Below are 23,001 nucleotides of genomic sequence, written 5' to 3' on the forward strand. Positions count from 1 at the left end.
ATAAGTTTCTAGCAAAGAATTTACAAAACATCCATCTGATAGTACATATTTATCTTGTAATCTGTTTCAGAGAACAACAAAATAGAATTTTAAACTAATTTCAAAATAAAGGCAGCAATGATATGAATACTATCTTAAACCTTCTATTTCTAGGTATCACACCATAGCTGGGGTGAAGATTAACATAAAAACCTAATTCCCTACAATGAAAGACAGTTCTGAAGCTGTAACAGCACTTGCTCACAGAACTGAGTAAGAAAACCCAGCAATTCTTTTGTTATGAAACTATCAAGAACAAGGATTCTTACAGGTGTTCTTTTTGGAGATACTGATTACATGCAATTTCCAGTAAGTTAAACCTAAACTATGGATACCCAACTCCTTTGTTAGGGAGTTTTGTATATAGAGAAAATCAGATGCCCGAACCATGGCATGACTTGGAATTTAAGAATTTCAAGTGTTACTCTATCATTTGGCTAGCCAAAACTCCCAGTGCTTTCTACAAATGCCCCACATACAAGGACTGGATATACTCCTAGAAATCTGCCGGTAAAATGAAAGAGCAGGACGGTAAAACACAGAAACACACATACAAACAAAATCAATTTCTTTATTTTCTCTCAAAGACAAGAAGCTTGGCTGCGAGACACAGCCACTGCTTGAGAACAGTGGGATATTCCACAAAGCAGTAGGAGCTCTAGGAGTGCCAGCAGCCCACAGTTGTGTGGAACCTCTCACCCCCATTAAAAATAGTTCACAGAGTTTGGCCTTATGCTTGGAGATCGTAATGCCCTTTTTCTTCACACAAACCTAACAGGACACTTATTTTTAGATGTGGTATGTTCATCACTTTACCTTGACTTCTCTCAAATTCATACATTCATCCCATGAATAGAACTTTCTTTTCATTCTGAAATACAAATACAAGATAAAGTATTTCCAGTACAGAATCCTTTTAGAACAAAAAATCTAAACATGCTTTTCTCCAAGTGTAGCATTAGCTGTATTTTGAACTCAATTTAAAACATGCTAGAATACCCACCAGCAACATAATTAAAAACAAACGCAACTCTTAGAATTGATAGAAATTTAAGTGTTCAATGATTAATCACTGAAAACATATTTTTAGAAGAGTAGTTAGCCAGAGAGACCATGATAGTCCGAGGTATTTATAAAAACATCAGGGACACAAAATCCCTTTGTATCATTTGAATTGTGCTCTTAACAACAAGGAAAACATTAGAGACACTGCACTTAAAGCATGGATATTTCAAACCAGAAAAATCACCTCTTTGTGCCTAAGTTGCACATTCTAGGAAAACCAGAAAATTTTATTTTTGAAATCTGCAAAGTATCTTGACTTCTTAACATTGTAATTAAGCATCTGTCTTGACCAGTCATTTTTACAAGCCTGTCCCAAGGTATCAAATACCAAATACAAATAGTTTCTTTTTTTTCTAGCAATACTTATACATACATAGAAATATATGTATTACACTGTTACATATAATGATTAGTTTATTGTAAGTCTTGCATAGATACAAACATGGATAATTGCTGTTGCAGATCTTGGGACAGGGTTGGGAATGTCATGTTATTTACTGTGTTTCTGTAAAGTTCTCGCATCTAGAGTTAAATGAAAACCTTGGGTTTAAATCTTTTAAAATAAATCTATCTTCAACCAAAACTGTCCCCTTCCCCAAATCCAAAACTTAAAAATCACACAAAAGAATTTCAATTCCTGAAATCATGAAAATGAAGAATACTTCCCACAAAATGTTGTTTCCTTTGCCTAAAAATAATGAAAATAATCAATTGCAGATTTTTTTTTTTTTAAGATTAGATTAATATTAATAATTTAGGTAACAGTACTAGCAGGATATGAAGAAACATGAAATTCTCAGAAATTCTTATAACAAAAGTCAGTCAATTATGTTACAATTATCTTTCTGCAGTAAATCCATAAATGGAGAAAAAACCTCAGCAACATACAATCTCTTGTATTTTAACTTACACTTTACATCCTGTTTGCAGTTCTGTAGGGTAACTTCCCCAGTCCTCTAGCAGAATTTTTGTTGTTTTGTAATAATCTTTTTAGGTAAGTATGACAATGCCAATGATTACACACAACACAACTTTATTAGATGCAAGGATACAGCCTTTATTTACCTGACCAGATTGCTTCAGTGATAAATACCAGGTAACAATATCTGAAACTTAATGTAGAACCTTAAAAGATCTGGAGGTATGGGAAGGTATTTCAAGTCTACTCATTGATGGGTATTCTTTCTAGTCATATAAATAAACAAACTCCCTAATTAATCAACTGCACATTTAGTTTTGCTTTTCCTTTGGTGTTAGCCTAAAAACATTTTTAGAAGGAAGCATGTTTGAACAAAAGCAGCACGTAATTTTAAGAGGCCAAGATGAGTAATTTACAGAAACTGATGCATCTCTGCTGATCTGTTAACTGAAGTCTGACCCACGATCACCTTGTTAAGCTTCTTATTTAAAAAAATTTTATGTTAATTTCCCTAAAAAGGGACTTCTTTTTTCTATTCTACACAGATGGCAGAAATAGTAAAGTTAAAAGTGAAAAGCTTTAAGCTTTTGCGAGTACCTTTACTGAATTTAGATGTTACATACCTTTTGATAGCCACAAGTTCTCCTGACTCGTTGCTCTTCCCCATCAACACACTGCCATAGGTGCCATCACCTAGTTGTTTCATGATTGTGTAACGGTTCATTTTTTAAGACCCAGAGAGACAAAAGCTCATGAAATTTTAAATGTCTTCTGATTATTAAAGGATTATACGCTCTTTGGTTTTCTTAGAGAAATCTTCCAGACTGTTTTACATTGGTGAATATCTTCTCATAATGGAGCAGGATATTCACTAGTCTCCTCCAAATTACAGCTACTTTGAGATTCCGATTTAAGGTTTAAGAAGACAGAAGAACATGGTCATTCTCAAGCAGATCCTTAAAAAAAAATAATAGGGAAATATGTAATTTTACAGTATTTTGAGAAAGATACAAATAGTAGTGTGTCTAAGTCCCAGATATGTATGTGTTCTTTAAATAGAACACTTCAATATAACTAGTTCCTTTAAATCCTTCAAACCACAGAAGGTGCCTAGTCTAGGATTAGGGTTAGAGTAAGCAGGGACTGGAGGGTCAATATTGTTGTCATAATTCCCTAGAACCAGAGAAGTGTGTTTAAGGCTGATGGCCTCTGATGGAACTCCTTAATTTACAGACAGCAAGTTCCTAATCTGTAACAAAGGGAGGGCTGAAGTTTGGGAAAATAGACAGAATCACCCAAATTTTGAATGGGGTGCTATGGTAAACCTGGGGTCTGAATGCTGTGTTTTGGATTGGTGGTGCAAGCAGGCTCACTATGCTTAATGCTAGTGAGGAAGGGAGGTGAAGAAGCAAGATAAACACTGCATTCTTCACCAAGGTAAATCGAGTTGTTATAAATGTATTTGGATACCTTGCTCTGCAGTCTACAGAATTCTTACTCTACAGTCACAGGATTAGGCACAGTAATGGCTGAAGGGTTTGTTGTTCAGTTTTACAAGGCCTGTAGAGAGAACTATAGAGCTCACCTGCACTGGTATGGAAGACTAGACCTGAATTGTTATTTGGAAAAGAATTCACATTAAACAATGTTGAATCTTTATCTTGGAACACATGTAAACCTTAGTTTGAATCCTGATCCAGACATGAATCTGAACCCTAGCTTTTGTTATACACAATATCGTCACCAACCGTTCACATGAAGGACAGTTCCCATTGGTCCTACACACAAATCCTAATTCTAACCTTAGCACCAGCTGCCTACTAGATGCAATCCTAAAAACTGATGTTAACGGCACTTACTCAAACTCACAGTAGTCATCCACTTATTTATGCAGACCTAGGAAAAACTAACTGATCACTATACCATTTACTCACCATAACCCAAATGCTTAAACACAAACCACTGACTGCTAAACAAATTCCAGCATTATCTCTACCTTTTACCTCTGCTTTCTGAAAATGCAAGGCTCAAATCAACTGGCATCCACTGTCAGCCTACCTCTATAGGAGATGCAGAATTCAGCATGCAATTCTGTAGGCCTTATCCTTACACCAGAATTAGCTACAGGCTCGTAAGTCTGTCCAAACACATTAAGGATCTCAAATTCCACTGATAACAAGCCTCAGGCCTGAGATTTACAGGCCTGGCAAAATTCAGCAATAAAACTGGCCTCTTATGAGTGTGAATGCAGAATTATCAAGTAGACTGCTGTGTAAAGGAAACATCTGCCTGGACAATACATCAATGTTTCTAAGCTGTTATTACTCAAAAAGCTGCTTCCGTGGAAAAGTCATAACATGCACCTTGTTACTTAGCTGTTGCTTCTGTTACTAAAGAGGAATCTTAGATCAGTTGTCAAGATGCCAGTAACAAGTGACCGAGTGGACATCTCAATTTATAATCTTACAAATTATAATTTACAAGCACCAGTTTGGCAGTGAAAAATATTCAGAATTTTTTTATCCATCCCCCCAAAAGCCATTGTCAGAGTAAAACAAGATCATTGGTTAATAGCATATTCTATAACAAAGCTAAAACCCAGATTTAACAAAAAGTAACAATCATAGACAATTTAAACTATGACTGTATTTTAAATTGGACTTTCATATATTTAAGCCTGTTGTTTTTCTCAGAATTCAGTTTGTATCTTATTCCCCAAAGTGTTTGCATGCATAGTCTTTAATACCTTGAATAATGCCATTTCTTCAAGAAGACTATTTGTAGACTCCAGTAACAAGCAGATGATCAAGAGTTTATTCCAAGTTAAGAGGCATACTACATACATATCTTGCAAGTTATCAATTGCTAATTTCATATATATTAAAAAAAAACAACCCGAAACCTTTCTGAAAATATTCTAATACACATTTTAAAACACAGCACCTGCGCCTAAAGCATCACCAATGATAAACTGCATATGCATTTTGTGTATAGGTATACATAGGCATATCACATGAAGTTAAATGTACAGGGTGCCTGCATTTCTCTGTTTCAACAAACATCATTGTACCTTGTTTAAGAGATGGGTTTCGGAGGGGATTCAGCAGTATTTGTCAAAGATAGCTCTAGCCTGAACTCCTAGAGTTAAATATATTAAAAATGTGCAGAACTCACATGTATTTCATGCCCAACCTTTTGCTCTCTGAAGTGAACCAAAATACCATGATGAAAACCTCTGTATTTGCCATAAACAAACGCAAATCTAGATAGAAACCTTTTGACCTTTAAGTCCTTTAATTTTGGTGCCTAAATGCTATCAGCTTCCCAAGTAATTTTGGGGAGTATAAATTAGTCACATGCTTTTACAGTTACCCCTTTTGTCCAATTCTATTATTTCAGCATGTGCACTTGAAACAGCATCACATATAGTGCTTCTTCCCTCCAGAAGTCCTATGTAATGTAACACACCACAGACACAATTGTGCATTTTGCCTGCTCTGTAATATATTTTATTGCCTCATCATCTTCTGCTGTATCCTGTAATTTTTAGGGTATAAAAACACCTAATAAAGTAAAGTACAGAAATGTCAGCACACTCCTTCAATTGTCAGATGTAAGTGTCAAAATTGCTCTATGGAAATGCACAAAACCAGGTATGAAAACTACGTACCCTGACAACAATATCTAGGTACCATCTCGCATACCACATACATTCACCACCACGCTGATGCACACTAGGCCATTCCACTAATAACTCATGAAAGCGTTGGCTTGGTCACTTACAAGGTGCCTATTACAAGGGAACTCTTGTAATGATACATCATCAATGGAAAACTAACAAAATGCAGAGAAAACAGGACTGCAGGCATCACCCTTGACTCTAAGCTCTTCTCTAACTTTTTAGAGAATTCATCCTTCATAAAGAAATATCTAAAACTGAGATAGTTCTGTGAACAACTAAACAGTTAATTTTGTGGCAATGCTATGGCATGCGGCTGTCTGTAAGAAATGCTAGAAGGTGACAGAGGTTTGCTGACCAAGAAGTACAGCACTGGATCCTGCAAGACTCCAACCGCCACCCTCCACCGATATTAGGATTAACGAGGCTGCCAAGAACTTGTGTTTATCAGCCTGGTGTGACATCAGGGACAGGGGCTTTTTTTGCTCCTACTGGAATTACAGAGCACAGTGAGTTAAAATATAAAGGCTTTAGAGATTCACATTCACTACAACAGACATTTGCACACTTTGTACTTTGCACCACATGTATCCAGCTCATGTGTGCAATTTTTTCTCTGTGGTCTCTATTTTTTTCAAATTTGCTGTTCAGTTTTCTCTTTTGCACCAACCTGGGGAAAAGCAAGGGCTCAACCTAGCTCTTCTGGTTAACGCAAGCCTCTGAAGTGGCCTTTTGCATCCTAAAGCTTATATGATACGATTTCCTCAGTGATATGATGCTCTAAAATGTAAAATTGTCCTAATAGTCAGTTTCCAAACTGAAAACGAGCAATCCTATTGTAAACAACAGCTTGTTTTATACTCTTAATGACATACTACTGCCCATAATCTCTTCACATAGGATTAAGAAAGGATTAAACCAGGGGACAAATAGAGGACAAAATAAATATCTTGAAAAAATCTAATAATCTGTGTAAATATAGAGAATCTGAACAAGTACTAAGCGATTTAAGCAAATTTTCACTTTTACAATATTAGTGGTGTTTTATTTTAAGCACTAGCAACAACTTTAAATTACTTTAGATGTATGAAGTACATTTCAAAATGTAATGAATAACAGTAAACCATCTGTATTTCTGCTGTACAAGTATTACGCATTACCAAAAATTTTATGTTTGCATGCTAAACAGAGTCTCAGAATACAAACTAAGATAATGACCCAGTAAAGACTTCCCACACAGATAAGTAAAACACAACCCAATTTCACCAACCTGCTCACAGTAACTGCTGAAATCACCAAAACCATCCACGAAGCATAGTACTATGCTCAATGATCAAAACTGCCAGTATCACACAGTACAGAATGTGTGCCAATACAAATTTTAAAAGTTAAAAAAGACTAACCGCAAACCAATAAAGGAATTGTTACTACAAGAACCTTCTTTGTAGTGAACTAAAGCTGATAGTAATCAGATCCCATACCGGTGGATCTATTTCTTGAGATTAACTACAAACACATTACTCTAATCAAAGATCAGCAGTTATTTAAAAGCATGACTCAGCTGCAAGGAAGAAGTTAATAACATCAACGATAAATATTTGTACTTTCAAATATACTGCCTTAATTTATTTTTTTTTTAAAAAAAAGTCTCTTCAAGCATCTAATATGTTGTTTCACTTATTTGTATCAAGCATTCAGGATAGGGCATATCAAAAATCAGAAACTCCAGTTTGCTGGAAGTATTTTCCCTCATTTTATTCCAAACAAGCTTTGGTTTCAAACCAAAGACCAACTTTTTCAGGATGTTTCACCTGCCTGGATGCTGCTGCTCCGTGCCAGCAAGATTACCTCTTTCCACCACTGTGAAACCTCTTCTAGCAATGCAGTGAGTGGTACAGCGAGTTGTAGAACAGCAATGGCTTTGGTGAGACCTGCTGCTAGACTTTCCAGTCTCCAGCCTTGGGCGGTGTCCAGAAGGAACACAGACTACTCGTCTTTCAACTTCTCCACCTCACTGTACATTTCAATACATGCCCATTTTAGTTCCACCTGCTGACATTCAGTGATTTCCTAGCAGTGTGCAGTTACCTCTCTTAATATATGCTCACGGTGGAAAGGGGAGCATAAGTCTCCTCTCACTTACTCAGGCTGTGAAACTCAAGACTGCCTGGACTGGAAATTTCACCCAAGTTCTCATAAATAAAAATTTGCCTCCTCTCATTAACCCTGAACATGCCAGGCCGTCAAGGCCTGCACCTGCCTTCCTGAAGCCCCAGCAGGCAGGGTGCCCGTCTCCACATGCTCCACTGCCCAACACAGCTTTGGCTCCTGGGCCGGGCACTACAGAGCAGGCCGGCTCCTCATACACGCGAGGAAAGGCCACTCGTGGCCCGGCCCGTCGCGGGCCAGCCTGGTCCTTTCCAGGGACCGATAACGGACCCGGGCTGCTCCCGCTCCAGCCTGAACCGGCAGCTCCTTCATCCTGGAGGAACCCTGGGGCTGCCCGGACCCAAACGGCCCCGGACCCAAACGGCCCCGGACCCAAACGGCCCCGGACCCAAACGGCCCCGGACCCAAACGGCCCCGGACCCCGGGGGAACACGAACGCCCGCTCCCGCTCTCCACCGCCCCCGAGCGCGGCCGCCCACTCACTGCGGTACCGCGGGCGGTGCCGCCGAACCCCCGGCCGGCCGGCCGGCCCGCCCGCCGCCGCCTGCTGCCGCCAACCGCCGCCGGGCCGCTCTGCCTCGTCGCCAGGGCGACGGCGCTGGGCAGCGGGGGTGTAGGAGTGACCTGCCGCTGGCCCCGCCCTTCTCGCCGGCGTCACGTGACGCAGCAGGCGGGCGCGGCCGGGGGGCCCGCGGGCCCGCCTCGGTGGGCTATAATGGCGGCGGGGCGGGTGTGGGGACAGCGGCGGGCGGCGGCGAATCGGCCCCGGTGTGGGAAGCGGGGGCATATCAAGAAGCGAGTAGCGTAAAATGGGGTCTCTGCCGGGCGTCGGGGCGCGCGTCACGTGATTCCCGGCGGTGGCACCGCAGTACGGAGGCGGTCTGGAGAGTGGCTTTACTGTTCGTGGTAACTGCACTGCAAGTACTGGCTCCAGCTGAGCCACGGCGTGCGGAAATCCTGCAGAAGCGCCTATCCACGGCGTGCTGAGGTTGCGCAGACATTCCTATCTGTAATGCTCATTGCCGGAATGAAGTCTTAAGTGGGTTTTTTTTCCCCCCTAATGGTTTTTTATTATTTATTGTCAGCAATTTATTAGAATGCACTGATATTGATGCAGGGGGCAAGCTTTGAATGCTATATGTATTCTAAAATACATATATTTACATTGGAAAAATTATAAAAAAGATGTTCCTTCTTGGTCCTTTGTATCCCACGTTTCTCCCCTGCGAACCGAAGCCATGGTTATGAAAAACTGCATATTTAATGTCCAAGTCTCAGAGTGATTTTGGCAGTGAAGTCTCATTTTAAGCCTTAATTCTCAACATTATTTTGAACTTTCTGTTTTTTAATGTTTCTGAGAGCAAGGAGCAAAAAAAGGAGGGGATATTTTCAAGATGGTAACTACTAGTGCTACCATGGAGGGAAAGGCAGAAAATTGTTATAGAAATTCAGATTTGTATCTGCTTCACCAAGCTGGCAGCTCAGGCTTACTGGGTAGAAGCGGGAAGCTGCCTTAATTATATCTTCCCCCCCCCCCCCGCCTTTCCTCATTAACTGGTGTGGTAACTTTGTGAGGGTTGAGCACCGTTGACAGATTAATTGATTTTATCTCAAGTCAACGGGGTGGAATATGGGGCTATGGGAATCGGTTTTCTGGAATCCAAAGGCTTTGACCACTCACACATAGTTTGCTGAAATGCAAGTACAAGAAAACAACATATTTTCTGAAACAGAATATGCCCATTTCCTTTATTGAAATAAAACATCAGAGGTGCCTCCTGGGTAAAATGAAGTTCAAAGGTGAGACGTGAGAAGAGAGAAGGTACCGTCACCCACAGGGGCAGAATTCAGGCAGAGATTCAACAGGAGTTGACAATATGTAGCAAAGTGTTTAACCATGTGTTCACCTGTGAGGATGGGTTTGAACACTGTTACTTCACAGTCAGTGGAAAGGGTGCAGCAGTTGCCCCTGTGTTGTCCCCACCCTGCCCTCGAGTCCTTTCCTCTCCCTCTCTTCAGTTTAGCCTTGTCCCATGGCTGCCCTTCCTTCCCAGTGATGGGCTCCCTCCTCTTCCTCTGGTGCTGCCACCCAGTTTCCACAGATACCCCTCTGGCTACCTTCCCCTGCAGTGCCTTGGGGCTGAGGCCTTCTGGGACCCTGCTGGGCTTGTGTGACTGTTACACGGCCTGCAAGACTGGTTTGTGAAACTAATCCCTTCTCCAAGAAGGGAAGGAACCTACAACTGCTTTAATCCTCTTATCTGGGAAGCCCCTAGAACATTGTTCTTGATTGCTTCTGGGGCATTTCTAGTCTAATTACAGTCACTTATCAGAGATCTGGCACAAGCAGGAGATCTGATGTTTAAATAATTTTAGTATTAGTTTTGCACAGGTGCAACACTGAAGTCTAAATTGTGTTACCAGGACCTTCTATCTGTCAACTCTTGGTACTTTTCTAACGCTCCCCAACTTTTCACATGCGTGAAGACAGAAAGGCTGTAGACAGAATTTGCCAGTGTTTAAGCCGAACTGCGACATGACACTGCAACCCAATCACTTAACACTTCATTTTGTCATAAAGACAGGAGAGAGGTGCTGAGCTGTGCTCTTGCTATGAACCAGGAAACTGAAGGAAAGGCAACAGGCTAGAACAAAGAGACCCAGGCACAGCAGCAATGTTTGTGAGCCTTGCAAAAGGGCCGCCGGGAACATCCTCATGCACCTGCTTCCCTGCTCGTTTTACACAGCAACATGAGCTATTGCTAATTTTCTGTTGAAAGAACCTTCTTTGGTTGTGGTCCTTAAAGATGTTGATACTTGCTCGGATGCCAGGGTAAGTACCTGAAACTGGCTTCTCCCAAATGCCATCGCAAGTGCCAGCATGCATATTGAAGCTGGTAGGTGTTGTGTAAACATCATGTGGTTTCTGTTTGAATGAGTTTGAGCCAAACCAGCGATGTTTCTGTGTGATACTTATTCGCAACGTATCATCCCACTGATCTTCGTGTTGCCTGTGGACTCCTGCAAGCCCCCGGAGGTGTAGTGTTGAAATGCACTCTCCATTTTGCACAATCCCAACTGTAGCATAAATAGTAATGGTTCACCCTTCCTTTGCTTGCGAGTGACAGTCAGATATTTACTTTACGCAGCTAGAACACCTAAGGCAATGATCCAGACATGGGACACCACCATACACCGGTCTCATTACTTCTCATGCAGAGGGGTTTTAACAGGCCTGCATTAACTTTTCACTCTGTGTGTTTGGAGGAACTACTCCAGCATGAAATGCCTCAGTTTTCCCTTCTTATCTGCATGTGACTGCTACTGATAAGGGTGGGAATGACATGAACTTTCCTAAATGCATCTCTAGAACTGCATCGTGCATCCTGCTAAATGATGTTTCTCAGGAAACATGAGCTACCTTTGTGAATGGGAGTACCTTGGTTGTATCATATAGCTTCCCCCCAAAAAAACACAATGAAAAACCCTAGAAATCCAGGAAAAAAATCCCAGAAACCCCCCCTAAAAAAATCCAGCATTCTCAGAAATCTTTTGCTCTGTTGCATCACCAGTGTCTATAGAGCAGCTCTGGTTCTCACCCATAATGCTTGGAGGAAAGATTTCCTCTGTCTCTAAAGATGATACTCTGTTTCCCAAAATGAGAAGATCAACTCCTTCAAGCTCAGTAAGCCCAAAACATCCAAGTTTGTGCATGCTTCATTTGTAGCATTTAGTGTATTTGAAAAGCCCAGAGGTAACCTGATTTTGGAAGAGGAGCAAGGGCTAAAAGAATTGCTCAGGCTCACCAGAGATCTTCGGCAGGACTGGGTGGATACACATGGTCGTGGAGAGGGACAGTATGCCAGGCTCTGTCGTCCCAGCAGGAGGAGATGGGACCATGAAATCATGCCCACACATCTGACGGGTGTAGTTGCACCCGTCAGATGTGTGACATACAGCTGCATTTGGTGGGTACATGGTATAAAAACGTTATCAGGTGGCCTCTTGTCTCTGGGAGGCATCCTTTCAACACTTAGGCTTTAAAACTTGGCCATTAAGACACTGCTGTTCTGGTACAACAGGCAGCCTCAGCATGGGGACAGATGGTGCTTTTCTTCAGTAGGGCCCTTGTAGTCCATATGAAGCCAGAGCCACAGGTGGCTGTGGTTTGAAAGCATCTTTCACCCCCCCCCCTCCCTCTGTGACTTTGCCATAACAACTGGAATTTGTTAGATGAAGATGTCTGTCACAGTACAGGATGCGGGCTGGCAAGGGGCTTCTCTCATGTGCTCAAGGCACTTGAAGGGCATGATTAATGGAAGAGAAGATGCTTACTCAGGGGCCAAAGGAAGCACATCTTTCTTCAAGATGATGCTTTGCTTGAAAAACACGCTTTTAGTCAATTCTGCAGCTATAGAAACCAACAAGGAGGCTTTCAATTTGAGCTTTTTTATTATGGAAGCTCACATTGCCTTTACATTTCTATATTTTGGAAAGAAAACTATGCACAATACTAGACTTTATCCACATGATCTTTTATCTGAAAAAAGTAGCGTACAGATATCTTGTCCCAGACACTTGTGCATGAAAGGGAGAAAAGTGAAGAAAGACTGCAATAACCTTTAGAGTGGTTTTATTTGTTCTAATGCTACAGATGATGCAATGAGGTAATTGCTACCATAGATTTTTACTGTGTTTAAACAGCTGTCATGTTTATTAGAAGACCACACCCAAAAAGTAGCATCTTAACACGATCGGCTGCATTTTAACTATGTACAAAGTTCTGCTTAAAAGACTATGTTTAAGAGCGTAGTGTAATGATTTAAGCATACAGCTACAAGTTTTATACCAGTAATGTTAACAGCACAAAACCCCCACAGCTTGTCTAAATGTTATAATACACTTGAAGCTTGAGTTGTGCTTGACTTAACTCCTCTAAAATCAATATAAAATGGAGCAACTTGGAGCTTTAAAGTTTTCTTTTGCATCTGCTGTGAATCTTCCCATATCTTTTAGTCATTTTGTTTTGCCTTATTCCCCTCTAATATGTTTCTTTTTCTTTTAAACTTAGAATGCTGTGAACATTAATTTTTATTCTACATGCCAGGTGCCTCAATATGATATGGAATAAAGATGAGAAATCTCAGTTCTGTCAACAGGCATATTGTTATGTATTCTTAAACTCCAAAATTCGCATCTGTCTTCAGGGGGTTTTTGGGGGTTGGGATTTTTTTTTTTTTTAAGTTTAGCATGTGGGCTAATTATCAAACTGATATTGCTCAGCTGAGTCTGTTCTTGTCAGTAACCTGGTAGAAAAATTGACCTAAGAGTTTAACAAAAGCCAAGTGAGGTATATGACAAATACACTAAAAGACAAGGTAAGCATTCTGCAGATAAATTAGTCTTTTTGTAAATTCCAGCTTCACATGGCTTGAATTTTTAAAATGTTGGAAAATCCACTGCTGAAAGAGGAAGCTATTAGCTAAATTATTGTGGGGCTCAATTTCACACATTAAACAGCACATTTTCATAAAAATATATAAAAAAATAACCCACAGCAGAAATTTTTAAAACTTAGGTATTTGTACACCATGCTTTGCAAGTAAGATTTGTTTAACAGTTTGATGATAGCATTACAAGTTTCAATGTGTTGAAGCCAATTAGCCATCTGCTCCCATTCGTGGTGCTTTGGTTTTAATCTTGATTTCATGTTTATTGAAAGGGTACAGTAGCATGCTGTTACTCAAAACATAGCAAATATATACATAAACCAGATTTTTCAAAAATATTTAAGTGTCCAAGAAGTTAAAGATACTTGGTAACTAACTAATAATAATAAATTTTGTAACCCTGACAAGTCCCCTATGTTTACTTAGCTCCCTTGCTCAACACACACTGCTTGGGCAAAGGTTCCATTCCCCAGTATGAGGCAGCTTTCAAAATACCTGTTTTAAACCAGTAGTACTCCTCTGTTTCTTCTTCTCCCTGGCCCAATGGAGAATTAGTTCAATTAGCTAAGAATTTGGGGATCCAAAGCCTTATGCTTTCTTTGCTTAGATCAGGGTGTCTGCAAATTTTGTTTTCTGACCTCTCGTTTTGTTGGTTGCTTCACTTCCAGGAGAGTGGTGCTATCATGCAGTTACGATTGCAGAGGGAAAAATGACTAGAAGTCCCTTGGAGGAAGGACAAAGATCTAATGGAGATGCAGTGCAGAAAGGCAACCAGGGAAGGTGCATGCTGCACTGACCTATACTGCTAAGCAGCTAGGATACAGCATTTTTAGACAGGATGGAGTTGTATTCATGGATAAAATGAATTTCTGCACTAATACCAGCGCAGTATTGGCATGACCAGCTTGCCGGACTCCTTTAGACAAAAAGAAGTTTCACTGAAAATGGTTTCCAGGACCATATATGTAGCCCTGACACCTGTGCAATGCCAGGCGTGCTTGATGTGGGTCACCTGAGCCTTCTTGCCTCCAGGTCGAGTGTTGCAGGGGGGTTAGTTCTCAGCAGCAGTAGGGCTATGCCTTGGCTTTCCTTTTTGCCTAGAAGGGCTGGACAGTCTGTACACTTGATGCAGGGGATCAAAAAGCAACATGAAGACAGCATGTAGGTTTTTCATTTCTCACTTCAGAGAAACGTAGCTGGTCTTTCCATACATCAAATGGATCATGGCAGCTGAATGGACCATTCAGGTGAATTATTCTGCAAATTGCCTTGCTTTCATTTCTTTTATTTCTTTCATTTTCTGTCACTTCTTTCAGTTGACTATAATCTATAGACACCTTCCTTCATCTTTTTTTCCATTACCCGGTAAGCATTTCATTTCTTACAGATGGAGTGTTTTCTCTCAAAGCTTGAGGCATCTAGTAGGAGTTGTAGCTAAAAGTGGATCATGCCCCCCCATCAAGAGTGGCTGTTGACTTCCAGAGGTGCCATGCCTCTGTGCTGCCTTTGTACAGGCATGCTTGGGGCTCAGCTCCTTGTGCCATTTTAGAGATTAGGTGGGGCTTGTTTGAAGTTGTATGTGAAATATGCTCCAAATAGGCTAATTTTAGGGGATAAGCTGTCATGAAGTACTGCTTCCTCACCTCTCCTCTAATCCCAGACTACTGGGTTTAGCATGCACATGGTCAGCATGAGCATGTATTTTCTCATTTGCATGTATTTGCCATTTAGGCAACATTCGGTCAATATTCAGCACTCTCAAACCTTAAGGTCTGGCCTTCATGCTCAGCATAGCTGTTACCCAGTGGTGGCCCATACCGATACGACTCCACACTCTCAGCTGGTTCTGACTTTGTGGGGATTGGGTCATGCTGATAGAGCAACGCTGACTTTATCATCCCAAAGTCTTCCTGAATTTTCATCCCTGAATAAATAGCGCCCGAGACATTTTCTGCCATGTGGGTATAGCTCTGAAGATTTTTCATATCACAGAAGTTGTCGCTATATTTCAGTGTGGATGGCTTGTAGGCCTGGTAGGACACCTTGGTGGTGGTTGTAATGACAGTTTGCAATGGCGGGGCTATGGGAGAGGGGCTGGGACCATACCTGCAGGGGTAGTCCCCACCATAGTAAGGGTGGTTAGCACTTGTTTGTATCTGTCCGTAGTCACTCCGGTCTCCACTGCCAGTTTTTCCCCAAGCTGGTTTCAGTCCGTAATGTCTGCCAGGGTTATCAAAGCTCTTATCAGGGGTGGTAACAGCATTGTAGTGAGATCCATTCAAACCAAGCGTGTCAGTGTCGATGGCAGGACTTGTCAGATCTTTGTAAAACGTTGGGTAAGGGCTGGAGCTTATAAAGGTAGGAACTCCAAACTCATAGCTGCATGGTCTGGGCACGTAGATCCTCGGATTGGAGCACTTTGGGTATGGAAATAGCTGGTCTTCTTGGAAACTGGCTGAGTCATAAGATGCTTTGTAGAGATCAGTGTTTTGTAGTGAAGGGTAAGACTGAGTTGGAATTGAAAAATTGGTGTCTGTGATGATACCGACCCTTTCTGGGCCATCCATGTAGGGCAGATTCTGTAGGTTGTTGGCATAACCACTGCTGTCGTGGTACCTTCCTGCCTGACAAGAACAAGTAGATCATTGAGATTTGGGAATCAATACTGCCCAGACACACTTATATCGCAAGATTTGTGCTATTGCTCATTTCAATCCCAAATGAACAAATGTAGCATGATGTAAAGCTTTGTTTTGTCCTGGGATCCCCAGTACATGCTTAGGACACCATTTTAATTGACTAGAAATCTTCACTTAAGACACCTTTTTAATTGACTAACAACTCTTGACTTACCTCTGAGTTTAGAGGTCTCCTTTTCTGCAAATGGTGAGAAGTGGACATTTGCTTCTTAATTGCACTTCGTCTTGCCTCTGCCTCCAATTTGCTCTCTGGCCTGGGGTGGTCATGGACTCCTTTAGCCTAAATTATCATTAGCAAAGAATTAGATGTGAACTGGAAGGGTGTAAGAGAAGAGAAAATGCAGTAAGTAGAATGAGATGTAGCCACAACATAGTCTGTGGTTTGGCACAGGAGAATGGGGAGGACAAACTAAACAACAAGGAGAGATTAAATGTAAAAATAAGTAGATAAAATAAATCATGATTTGCAGGTAGATAGAAGGAAAACATGAGGGAGAAGTCAGTGAGGATGGCAATGCTGATGAAGAAGCTGAGGTGTTATTCTATATTTGTGACATTCAGGAGAGGCCAACTATAACCAAGGGAAAAAAAAAAAAAAGATAAATTTAGATTGACTGTTTTTTTGCAGCCCAGGATCTCAGTTCTGCTTTATAACAGCCACTGCTAAAACAGTATAAATAAGCTTTAAAGAGGTTTCACACCCCCAGATGAAAAATATGCTCTACTCTAAAAACAACAAACCTTCCTGAAAAGGACTGAAAAGTATATCCTGGAAAGCCATCCAAAAATGCTCAGCTATTGAAACTCAGTGGATATGCAGATATATGTATGCAAAGCTATATTTAATATGATGAAACAGTATATTCTACATGTCCTTAACAGTTACATTCCTCTGAATGGACCTGCATGGAGTCCCTAATACAAAGTGGGAAACTTAAAATTGCTTTATTTTCTCAAATAGAAATTAAGTTCTAAGAGATTTATCAACTTTTGATGGTAAAAATCTTCAGGTTTTGCATGTCTGTAACAGAATATAATAATACAGGTGAGAATTTGGGAATGTAGGCACTTTGCTTCCATTTACTGACTGGAGAACAGAATTCACTGCAGTGTGGGTCAGGGGAAAAAAATAAAATCATCCATCAGAGAATGCAATCTCATAGAACAAAAGATTTTTGTGAAGTTTTTGTCCTAACATTGCTAAAAAATAACAAATCAACATGAAATTCCAAACTTTAGCTTTCTAAATTTCCCTTTTTTTCTGGCAAGTTTTTAAACCTTCTTAAAATTGAAAGGTTATTTTCACATGAAGTAGAATTTTCGTATTTCAACTTATGCAAAGTCAGGCTTTTCTTCCCTCATTTATTTATTTTAATAGGAAATAAATATCAAGTCCTTGGTCAGATTCAGGGTGTGGGACAACATTTCTATTCATATTCATGTATTGTAGACAGGAGAATTTTATACATCAATAATGATGTTATATGTAAATGTGAATATAGTTAACTCTTAAGTACTGCTTTTAAAAAGACATCCAAATGTTATTGTTTTATTTGTACTACAGAGGAATTCAGTCATGTACCAGAACTCCACCAGTCTCAGTGTTACACAGAAGAGGAAAAAAAAAGTGGGGGAGGGAAGAAATATCTATATAGATGATATAATTTATATATGTGTGTGCACATATGTATGTGTGCCTTTTACCTGGAAAAATATTGCTTTGCCATCAAGCCTCCAGAAGTTAGTGACTGGATAGCCACTGTGACCTCGGCAAGGAATCAATTCAAGGGCTGAGTTACAGTTTGGGCAGGTTTTCTCTGTGAATAGAGATAAAGAAACTACTGATGACACTGGTTAAAGGCAAGGATGTTTTCTAAGAGTAAACAGAGCTCAAGAGCAATATGATCAGCCTTCACTGAAATTCAGATTAAAATATGATATTCAAGGAATGGTATGAACTAGAGCTGCATACTTGATATAAATGCTAATACATTAAAAGATTTTGGATCCATTTCCCCTGAAGTATTTAAAGAAGAACATTGATGAAATTTGGAAAGAAAGGTATTTATCACAGTCTTTGCAATTATGCCTTAGTCTACATGCAAGTAATGGTGATGCCAGTTTAGAAATCAAGCCCAGCTGAGAGAAGTGGTGTCCCTCGGACATCCCAACTCTCTTTGGGCGCCTCTCACTTTGTTGCTTCTGCCGAGCCTTGTCGCATATGGCGGGGCGAAGCTGCAGCTGGCCTCCACCAGGCAGAGCGCAGCTCCTGGCACACACCACCACCCCCAGGCAGGACTTCTTGAGGATCTGGCAGTTGTGGTTGTTGGTGTTGCGCATGGCCCAGCCGCTGAGGTGTCTCTGCGCGTTCTTCTCCTCGCTGGAGTAGATGAACCGTACGTAGCCGTCAGGCCATTCCTGGAAGGCATCGAAGTGCTTGGGCTCCTGCAGCAGGGCATGTGGAGGGATAGATGGGGAGGGCAAGGCAGCAAGGAAGACAGCAAGAGAATATTAGCAGGCTATTTCAAAGTGATGGTTTTGCCCTGTTACAAAATGGGTAGAAAGTGGCTTTTTCTGTCAGCACCCAAGCATTTATTCAAAAATGCTCTATAAAGGGGCAAGGTAGTCTGACCTTCCATGTCTCAAAAGAAAATCAGGATCCTTTCCTCTTTCACATCACAATCTGTAATAACATGCTCTGTTATCACAGATTCTGCATTGCAGTGAGGTTACCCAGTTGGAAAAAATCAGCCTTGTTACCAGAACTTACTGACTGGTTTACCACCAGTGGGCCCAGATAAGACAGAAGCCACCCTGCTCACGCACAGTTTTATATTCTCCTACTTGTGGGACCATACACCTGCAGACTGGAAATTAGAAGCTATAGCTAAGGAATGGTTTCTTGAAGTACATCTAATATGAGTTGACTAATGCGTCTGCCAAAAAACCCACAAACTGTTGCTATTGCAAATATAATTCCAATATATGCTTAGGGGTTAAGAGAAAAAAAATTCAATTTAGGATTTCACCTGCTTTCTAGAGTTCATTACCAAAATATAATTACTAGAACAATGAAAGAACAACTAATATTTTAAACTCCAAATATTTACAGTGCAAGTTCCTGCAACACTCATTTAACTACATACATACCACATGTGAGCAATCCCAGTAAATGAAGGTAAACTATCAGTGTTTACAGCATTAAGCCATCCTATAATTGCATAGGCTCTGTAAAATTAAGTGAACTCTAAGATTGAAAACGTTGTGAATTAAAAAAACATTTAGAGCTCACAGCTAGAAAGAAGTGGAGTGCTCATTAACAAAAAAATGTCACATCACCAAACCAATGAAATATTTAGGTGACTTGAATTATAGCATCAGAAAATAGTCAATCCAAGCTTGTTTTCAACGTTTCTTAAAACAGAGAACAAGGGAGAAGGAAACTAAAGAACTGAAGCTAAAGACTGTTTTAGGGATTAATCTACAGCTAGACAAAGCTGTGTATCAAATCCACATTTTTATTACAAATAATTTTCTATGGACTACTGCAGCCCATCCAGACCCACATAATTATATTTGAAAAGATGCAGGAGAACCATTAAAGCAAAGCTTTACCCAGCCGAGAGGTTTAGCCCCTGGCACCCCAGCCGCCTAGCCCCGCGTTATAGCCAACCAAGGGTTTTTAACTCCACCACCACCCCCCCGCCCTGCCCGGTACCTGCGGCAGCTTGGGGTCATTGATGTCCCAGGTGAGCTTCATGCTGGGGGGCAGAGGAGGGCAGCGACTCCCGCTTTTTTATGCCGTCGGGGCGTCCCCGGGAGGGGGGGGAGCTGCCAGCCGGCCCCTCAGGCGGGCCAGCAACGCCCCGGGCGGGCAGGGTCTGCTCCCCCTCCGCCCCCCAGGCGGGCTCCGCTGCCGTTACCTGGATATGGGGGACAGCCAAGGGGCTCTTGCTCAAATCCCCCCCCCAGCACAGGGGGCCGTGACTTCTCTAAATCTGAGGGTCTGGAAGTTTAATCTATCAGGAGCGGGGGGGGGGCCCGACGCCTGGCACATCCCTGACCCCTCGGGATACCCCTCAGGTGTGATTTCGACGGCGGCTCGGAGCTGCCTGCTGCTTGAAAAGCCCCTGGGGGGAGTCAAAGGCACCGTACCGTACAAATAAGTTCTTCTTGCTTAAATGACACCTACACCTGCACCTGCACTTTAGGTTTAGATGTCAACGAGTTAACTGTTATTAAGCGTGTTCTCCCTTCACTCTGTGCTTTATGACACCAGGTTTAAGACACAAAACCGGAGTCAATGCCGTTTTACTGATCATCCTGTTTTAACCTATTAGAAAGCTGCAGGTAACGTTTTTTACCTTCTTTGTTTAGGAAAAAAATTGGGCTTTTGGGGGAAAAAAAGTTTGCTTTTAGTTCTCAGATGCAGAAGAAAAAAAAAGTGCACACAATATTATAGCGACTGAATCGTTGGACGCCGAGCGCTGCTAAACGATTTAAACGATCCCACCTGTTCTGAAGGATTTTCTCATTCGCTTCCCTCCCCTCTGAAAATCTACTGAACTTTACCCTTAGTTGTGCAAAATAAAACCCAGCCTGTAGCAGCAAACGCCGGCTGTGACTGTGACAGACCCCGACCCTCCTGACAGGGGGGCGATGGACCCCTCTGCTGGGTCGGGGTGTCAAACCCCATCACCTGGGTGCCGAGGGATCCTCCCCAGTCGCCGCACAGGTGCCGCTTTTTAGCGCGAGTGCGAAACCCGCCTTCCCCCCACACACACTTTTTTTTTTTCCTCCCCCTCTTTCTCTCCTCCTGCTCCCAGAGCCCTGAAGAGAGTTAGGCTCGTTGGGGGAAGGAGACATTCGGGGCTGTGGGAGGCGCTGGCTGAGCGGTTCCCCTGAACGCCCCACGCGGGTGTAGCCGTAGGGAAGGGGGGAAGCAGCTCCCGCACCCCCCAGTGCGGAGCCGCAGCCCGGAGTGTCCGTGTCCGTGCTCCCCCCGCGCCGCTCCTGCTCCGTGGCCCAGGTAAGCGCCGCTCCCCGCGGCGGGCAACCAGTAGCCGGGCGGGGTGGGTTGGTTTGGGGGGAGACACGCACAGTGAGATCCCCCACGGGCCAACACCCGCGGGGCTCTGCTACGGCTTCATCAAAATTTGCTTTTGGAAGCCTGGGGTGTTTTTAAAACTTTCCTTAGGAAATAATGAATGCAAACTAGTTTTGGGGGAGAAATAGGATGAGTAAACGGTCTTCAGCTTTTGGGTAGAGAAAGTGATTTGTGGGTTTGTTCGTTTTTTTTTTTTTTTTCCTTTGGGTTTTTTTTTGTCTCTGTTTAAAGGAAGAAAAAAAGTGAAACACGGAATAAAGAGGTGAATGGCAACATGGCAGCCAGAGCAGAAAACTATGTAAGTATCCTTTAAACACATCCTTAGCTTTATCTTACAGGTAGTTATATATATATATTTAAAGGGGCATTCTTAAATGAATATGGCATGACCTAGAATTTTTAGTATTTTAATATGGGAAATGTAGTGTAATCTTTTTTAAGTGGGAAGAACTGACTGCAACAGTTGCAGGGCATGGTAAGAATTACAAAGTGGGTGTATTAAAGGAGTTGCTTATTCTTTCCCTATTTGGTATCCTTTAAGATTACAGACTTTTGAAAGCCCTGTCTATGGGAGACTAAGACTAATGTTTCAGCTTCAGATGTAGCAGTAAAATGAAAGTAGAGAAACAAATGAAGTAAAACCAAATAAATATCAAGCCTATTACTTTAAAAATAGCATTACAAGTACTTTCTCATAATCAGTGCTGCAATGATTCAAATGCCCAGTTATTTTAATTGCTAGTTGTTTGCTTCCCCTCCCTCTGCAGCTTGAATTGCTTCTCATTGATGCTTTTAAGGGGAAAGGATTTCAGAGAATAAGTGAACTGCTTCAAGAGAGAGAAATAGAGCCTCCCCAGAAATACAGCGAATCTCTCTTCAAGCAGCTAGACAAAGCACTGAAAAAGGTGAGTACCATAAATAATAAATAATCTTACCCATAGAGCTGGGCCTTAAGATCAGACTAATGAAGAACAGCGCTCTGTATTTCTGCAGGAGCTGGACAAGAATGAATTCCAAAATGTTTCGCTGCTATTGAAGTGTATTCAGCTCTACTTTAAAAGCGATCTTCAAGAAGGGACGAGTTTGTTTATTGAGCAAGGACTAGTAGATAAGATGAGTATAATATTGTATACAAGTTACGTGATTTTAGGTTGCTTGCATCAAGAAAAGAATTCCAAGGAAGTGAGACCTAGAGGATGACTTGTAGGCTATGCAAAAATGAATTTTTTTTAAAAAAAAATAGTGTGAGCTGAGTGTGGGGGGAAAATGCTTACTTTCATTGTGTTACTTTCAGTACAGCAGCTAAGACCATGGCTTCGCTTATTACCTGACTTAATGGGTTTATGGCACTTTTTTAAAGCTGACAATGGAAGGAGAGGATGAATTTTGATGAGTCCCATTTGAGGAATGATATAGAATTTCTAGATGTGTTTTAAGTGCTCCAGCAAAATACAACTTTAGTAAGAGAATTGATCAGCAGTTTGTGCTTTTATAATTTTAAAAACTGACGTATTCTTTATGAAGGTCTCTCTTAAGATACATAGTAAACTAGATGCATTTAATCTGCAAATGTGTTTTATCTTCTGGCACAGTGGGACAATACTGATTTCAGCTGGTAGTAGCAGAAATGCACTTGTGCAGAAGACGAGTAATACCTGGATCTAGCATAGCTAGGAGGGAACAGTTAACACTTGCTCTCTGTTAAAAGAGTTGTTAAAAGGAGTACTCAGTACAGAAATACTGCCTTGAAATTGTGCTTTTCAGGGATACAGTTGCTCAAAATTCCTGTATGGAGAGATTATTAATAAAATTTCAGAAATATGAGCTCTGTACCTTCAGTGAAGCATAGATTTCTAGTTGTCCATAGGTCTGTG

At 41.5% G+C, this 23,001-nt stretch overlaps 2 protein-coding genes across 9 annotated transcripts in view; both read right to left on the minus strand.

Moving 5' to 3' along the window:
• MAK (male germ cell associated kinase) overlaps positions 1-8,464 on the minus strand; it is a 32,568-nt gene extending 24,104 nt beyond the window's left edge. For 5 of the 8 annotated variants that reach the window (XR_012633158.1, XR_012633159.1, XM_074899671.1 and 2 more), the window contains exons 1-3: positions 8,355-8,464; positions 2,647-2,979; positions 856-910 (exon numbers count right to left, since the gene is read on the minus strand). Coding sequence is in view for 6 of the 8 variants with exons in the window: in XM_074899671.1 (XP_074755772.1) it covers positions 856-910; positions 2,647-2,747 (156 nt within the window). In the remaining 2 variants the exon portion in view is untranslated. Of the gene's footprint in view, positions 1-855; positions 911-2,646; positions 2,980-6,972; positions 7,527-7,550; positions 7,717-8,354 lie in introns of those variants that run through there. The other 3 variants (XM_074899668.1, XM_074899669.1, XM_074899667.1) reach the window with 3 other exon arrangements.
• Positions 8,465-15,063: 6,599 nt separating this feature from the next.
• GCM2 (glial cells missing transcription factor 2) lies at positions 15,064-19,780 on the minus strand. Its single transcript, XM_074897896.1, has 5 exons — positions 19,739-19,780; positions 18,213-18,465; positions 17,725-17,837; positions 16,175-16,300; positions 15,064-15,945 (listed from the first exon to the last, which is right to left on the minus strand). Exons 1-5 carry the CDS (start codon positions 19,778-19,780, stop codon positions 15,064-15,066), a joined length of 1,416 nt encoding a protein of 471 aa, XP_074753997.1.
• Positions 19,781-23,001: the final 3,221 nt, after the last annotated feature.

The sequence above is a fragment of the Athene noctua genome, chromosome 2 (assembly GCF_965140245.1).
Source record: "Athene noctua chromosome 2, bAthNoc1.hap1.1, whole genome shotgun sequence".
Taxonomy (NCBI): domain Eukaryota; kingdom Metazoa; phylum Chordata; class Aves; order Strigiformes; family Strigidae; genus Athene; species Athene noctua.